Genomic DNA, 5,819 nt, shown 5'->3' with positions numbered 1-5,819 from the left:
GTCCCTAGAAAAGCCCCAAGAAGGGGCTCGAAAATACCCCTAGGCCCTACTGGGTCCCTGGAGTGCAGCTGGAGCTTGCAAACCCTTGCCCCCTTGTGAAGCTTTCCAACTGCAGTTAGCTTCAAGGGGGCCAGGAAAGACTTTGTCCTGGATTTGGCTCCCACCCGCTGCCTTTGTGCTGCCATAAATAACAGCAGGCACGTGTCCATGTCCTGCTTGCCCCTTGGGAGGCTGCCCAGGCCTGGGATCTGGATGCTGGGGAGGGTAGGGAAGGGGGAACCCTGCGTGTCCCCCTCCACTGGGCTGGGCACAGTGCCCCCCTGTCCCAATCCTGCTGCTGGGGTGAGGGTGGGGGAAGCTGGTGCTGCTTGGTTCCTCTCTGCACAGTGTTGCCCCCCTGTCTGCAGCTGCTTGCTCCATCAGTGCATCCGAGCCGTCCTTGGCAGACTCCCCTGCTCCCCACACTGGGCTTGGAAGCCCTTGAGTCCTTGCTCTCTGTGTCCATGAGCTGGGATGCAGCTGGGGCTGGGGGCTGACTGACAGCAGCAGGGCATGAAGTGACAAGCAGGGCATTTAATTCACTGGGCTGGTAACCAGGCAGGGAGAGCAGGGGGTGTGTGTGTGTGGGGGGGTGTCAGTCAGATCCAGCCTATAGGAGGCTGAGGCCTGTGTCCATTCCCTGGACAGTGCAAGGTGGGGAGGGGTGTGTTTGGGACCTGGGGGTCCTGGATCAGTTGATCACCACCCTGGGGATCTGGTGCTGCTATCCCACATGGTACCAGGGGGGAAACTGAGGCATGGGATAGAGCACTGGCTTGTCTCAGGTGGGGTGAAGAACCCAGGAGTCATTACCCCTAAGGACCTCCTGTCCTTGTCCCCTCCTTCCCACGCTAGGAAATCCTCACCACCCCCTGCTAGCACTTGGGAGAGAGCCCAGATGTCTTGCTGCCTGCCCCCCTGCTGTAACCCCTAGGCAGCCAGCCCATCACAGCCCAGGAGAGGAGTCCCAGAGCCAGGCACGGGGCTTTCTCAATCCCAGTAACCAGGGTCCAAATTATGGGGGGAGCTCAGGGGCCCCATAAGAGATAAGAACCCCCCCATAAGGTTTGAAAATCATAATGGGGTTGGGGTGGTCTCCCATCCAATTGCTTCTTCACTTTGGTGGATTTGTAAATCAATGAACTGGTTTAACTTAGTGTTTAACCCGCCCTCCCCGAGCCCCCTCCAAGAGTGCAAGTATAATTCAAACCTTGCCAGTAGCTCTTCAGATCTGGTTGTGTTGGGACTGCCCCCCCCCCATGACACCCAGCTCTGCCCTGGCACCAGGGTTCAAATTACACTTTGAGTCTTGGGGTGTCTGCAAAAAAAATCGGGCTGCCCATCATGATGCCCTAATAAACACTCTCCCAGGTTATGATTTTCAAATCTTACAAGGGGGGGTCTTATGGGAGGTCTTAGCCCCTCTAATCTCCCCCGTAATTCAAACCCTGCCTGGCACCCATCCGGTTTTCAGAGTGCACCAGGGATCATGGGGGGGCTCAGCTCCCCGCTCCCCCTGTAGCTTCCCCATAATTCAACCCCTGCCTGGCACCCATCCGGTTTGCACTATGGAAGTTCATTCAGATTCAGACTGGGCCTGACTCCAGATTATCTCTTCCTCTGGCATAGGGATGTGGCAGGAGGGGGTTCCCTGGGGCTGCTGCCATGCACGCTTGCCCTATGAATTTTCATTTCCACCTAGGAGGAATTTCCTATCTTTGCAGTCTCCTGGGCCTGCTGCAGGCTGCCTGTGCCCAGAAGCTTGTAAATTGAGACTTTTTTTTTTTTGTGATATTATTAGACCAACTAGATATTTGCAACATCTGCCACGAATTTGAATTGCAGTTGCCCTATAGATTATTTATCATGCCTCATTCCTGGAAATGAGTCCCCACTCCTTTATTTTTTTTTGGTTTCTTTAAATGAGCAAAACGGGGTGGGGTCTGCTTTGCATAACCCCACCCTCCCCCCACCCTTTTTTCCCAGGCATATCTGAGCCGGCTCCAAGGCAGTGACTCAGACTGTCAGTGGGAGCCGGAGGACATCGAGGCCTGACTTGCACCCTGTGCCCAGCATGGAGACCCCTGGGCAGCGCCGGACCACCCGCAGCGGGACTGGCACCACGCCGCTGTCACCCACCCGCATCACACGGCTGCAGGAGAAAGAGGATCTGCAGGAGCTGAACGACCGCTTGGCCGTGTACATCGACCGCGTGCGGTCCCTGGAGTCGGAGAACGCGGGGCTGCGGCTCCGCATCACCGAGTCGGAGGAAGTGGTGAGCCGCGAAGTCTCGGGCATCAAGGTGGCCTATGAGTCCGAGCTGGCTGATGCCCGCAAGACCCTGGATTCGGTGGCCAAGGAGCGGGCGCGGCTGCAGCTGGAGCTGAGCAAGGTGCGGGAGGAGCACAAGGAGCTTAAGGCGCGGTGAGTGTGTGCCCAACTCCCCTGGGTGGGGGCATGGGGCAGGGAACATGTGCTCAACTCCCCCAGGTGGGGGCACGGCGCAGGGAGTGGTTTTTCCATGCTACTGGGGCAGCACGTGTGTGTGGTGTGTCGTCGTCTGTCCCCCATTCCCCCCCCTCCGCGGGGCTGGGGCACAGGGTAGGCACAGAGCCAGAGTCCGACCAGCTGTGGGGGTCCCTGGCATCACCCGAGCCCGGAGCTGCCTCCCCTGAGGCCTGGCGGGTTTGTGGCGTAGCGAGCTTGGCAAGCGGGGAGGATCAGGGCGGGAGCAGCCCGGCTCCAGGTCCAGCCAAAAGACTCCTGGCTTGTTGGAAGCTGAGGATTAGTTTCGAAATGCCCTCCCCTGCAAGCAGTGGCTGCGTGGGCAGTGGGTGCTGGTGGTCACAGAAGTGCAAGGGGGTCCCACAGCCGCTTTGGCCCTGTCGCCGGGGTCTGAGTCCCAGCGTCATGCCCGAGCGGTGCGCCACGGGGGATCTGCCCTCCCAGGCGGAGACAAAGCCCTGTGGCTGTGGGTAGGGAGTGGCTCATGCACCTGGAAAGCTTCAGCGCTTCTGGCGGCCCCTGGCCACAATCCCAAAGCCGCCGTCTCCCATTGACGTCAGTGCCGTTCGGATCTGGACGAATTTAACCCTTAGGGCAGAGCCCGCCGTGTCCCTGGCACCTTGCTCCTCCAGCCCTTCCAGGGGCAGGATCAGGGCCTTACCCAGCACCTGGTGAGGCCCCTCTCCCCATCCCGCCCTGGGTCTCTGGCCTCTTACCCCCCCGGCCCGGGCTAAGGGCCGGTCTGGAATGAACCCGCCTGGAATAGGCCAGAAATAATTCCCCTCCGCAAGGGCCAGCAGTGTGTTGCACGTCTCTTTTCAAACCCACCCAGGGATTATATTTAGTTTCCTGTGTCTCTCTTCGGCCGGAATTGCTCTAGATAAACCCCTCTGGTCTCTGCAGTTCTGCCTGTGGGTGACTGGCTGTGGGGCTGTGATCTTTTTGATGCCAGTCTCCACTTATCCCAGCTGGGGGGCAGGAGTTTGGCAAGGGGGTGGGAAATCTCTTCCTCTTGCTGCTCAGCCAACCTCCTCCTGTGTCTCTCTCTACTAAACCCTTCGTTATCGAGTTCCCTGCCCACCGCTGTGCCTATCCGCCCGTCCTGCTCCACACCAGGTATCGTCCGTGCCAGTTTTGTGCAGCTCACCAGAGTGGAGTAACCAGTAGGCGCTGCTGCCTTTCTGTAACCCTGGGGGAACGGTCTCCCGTCCCGAGGGGACTCTGCTGCGATGGTTCTGGCCTGAGTTTGGGATCTGGCCAGGCTGGGTCAGGCACTGGCTTTACAGCTACTAGTTAGTTTTGCAGCTGGGGATCCAACAGAGAGCTCTCACTCGCTGGAAGCCGGTGCCATTGCACCATGTCCCGTGGGCTGGGGGAACCGGCTGGGCTAGGAGGCTCCCCGGAGGCGGGCAGCATCTCGGCCACGGCCCCGTGACTCAAGAGCAGATTTTGGCCCCCGTGTCATGGGTCTGGACCTCCCTAATTTCTGTGGGAGGCTCCTCGTGGATTCTGCCTGGCTCTGGTGTGGGTGGGTGAGTCTTGGGTGGGCTTCAGGAAACCTTCCTGTGGTCAAAGGCATCCTCCCAGGGTCCCCCACAGGCCAGGGGCAAGGGAGATACTTGGGCTCCTTGTAGGGCAGCTTGTTGGAGCCAACTGGCCGCTCCAGCCCCCTCAGGCTGGCAGATCTGGCCCTGCTAGGGATGGGGAGCCCAGATGGCAGGGATGAAACCCAGGCGTCCGGGCTTGGCATGCATCGAGGCCAAGATGTGTCCAGCCTCTCGCATGTGCGGGCGCTGGGAAGGTTTTCCAGACACCTGCGGTATCACACCCCGACCAGGTGTGACTAGGGGTCCCCTTCCCAGCTGGCCTCTCAATCCCACCTCCTCCATTCTGGTTCTGTGCCTCAGTTTCCCCATATAAGGATGAGGGGCAATAACTGGTCCTGTGTCCAGAGGCAGCGGTGAGGCTGGGGTCTGTAGCCAGGCCAGTGAGGATCAAGGCCCCTTGGGCCAGATCCACGCCTGCGCCCTGTCTCTCTGAGCGGGTGCGTTGGGCTGGGAGCTCCGGCCCTGCCCTATGCCCACCCTTGCCTGGAGCCAAGGCGGAAACGCTGTGGGTATCTCCCCTGTCTGGCCTCCACCGGCAGCAACAGGACCCTTATCTGCCTCCACCAGCTGGATTGCTGCTGGAGGGAGAGAGGATGAGAGGAAACCCTGGGGCTCCCGGTGGGGGCGGGGTGCAGCCTAGTTTTCCCCCACACCGCACCCAGGGCCGAGCCTGCATCCGGTCCTTTCCTCCGAGACTGCAGCAAGGGGGTGGCCCGGGCTATCTAGCTGAACCTCCCTGGGAGGCAAGGGGAAACTGAGGCAGCCACGATCCTACTGCCATGCCGTCAGCCCTCCTGCCTCGGTTACAGTCCCTGAGCCAGGAGGGAACTCGGGTGTCCCCACTGCTCTAACCATTTCTCCATGTGGTCCCTAGGATGCAGACAGGGCATGGGGGCCTCGTGGGGGGAAAGGGCAGGGGGAAGGGGGAGAGATGAGAGTAGAAACCACGCCTGCCTGATGGCACCGGTGTCCCAGGCTCTGGGCTCACGGGGGACCTCACGTGCCGCATGCAGCTGGCTCTGGGGTGGAGTGGGGTTGCAGGCAGAGCTGCATATGGCCCTAAGTGCCAAGCCCTCCCATCAGCCCCTGCTCCAGCGACTTTCCAAGGGGCCAGTTGACTTCTAGCGCATCCCCTGGTTGCCGGCAATTGGCTCACACTCGGCCAATGGGTGGGCAGCAGCAGCACAGGACACAAGGGCGTGGCAGGCCTTTTGGTGACTCATCGGTGCAGGCAGCGCCCACGTCCTTCCCAGTACTCCTGGGGGCTCCCAACGGTGCCTGGGATTGGTGGGACGCCTGGCTCGGCACCCAGTCCCACGTGCCCAGGAAGGGGAGTCCAATCAACTTTGATCCCCCCCCAGCGCCATTCCCCCCCAGCACTGGGCTGTTTACCACGCACTGGTGCATCCTGGGAAAAATCCACGTGGGTCCCTTGGGAGCTCACGGGGTGCCACACGTGACGTTGGTGGGAGCGGGGTGTCAGGACATACAGAGCTAGGAAGGGACCCAGGCATCCTTCGAGCCTTGCAGCTCTCACCACTGGGCCACGTTGCCCCTCTAAAGACCACCCAGTGCCCTGGGCGTCTCGGGGGGGACCTCAACGTGACCAGACTCTGCAGTGTGGGAGTTTTCTTTCCCTCCCTCCTTCTCCCAAACAGGAACCAGCCC

At 60.5% G+C, this 5,819-nt stretch overlaps 1 protein-coding gene across 3 annotated transcripts in view; it reads left to right on the top strand.

Annotated features, from left to right (window-relative positions):
- LMNA (lamin A/C) overlaps positions 1–5,819 on the top strand; it is a 52,059-nt gene that overhangs the window by 26,368 nt on the left and 19,872 nt on the right. For all 3 annotated transcript variants that reach the window (XM_019555403.1, XM_019555395.1, XM_019555407.1), the window contains one exon: positions 2,026–2,463. In XM_019555403.1, coding sequence (XP_019410948.1) covers positions 2,114–2,463 — 350 coding nt within the window. In that variant the 5' untranslated portion in view covers positions 2,026–2,113. The remainder of the gene's footprint in view (positions 1–2,025; positions 2,464–5,819) is intronic.

This window comes from Crocodylus porosus, unplaced genomic scaffold, assembly GCF_001723895.1.
Source record: "Crocodylus porosus isolate Cpor-Errol unplaced genomic scaffold, CroPor_comp1, whole genome shotgun sequence".
NCBI classification, from domain to species: Eukaryota; Metazoa; Chordata; order Crocodylia; family Crocodylidae; genus Crocodylus; species Crocodylus porosus.
This window is presented reverse-complemented; position numbering and strand designations above follow the sequence as displayed.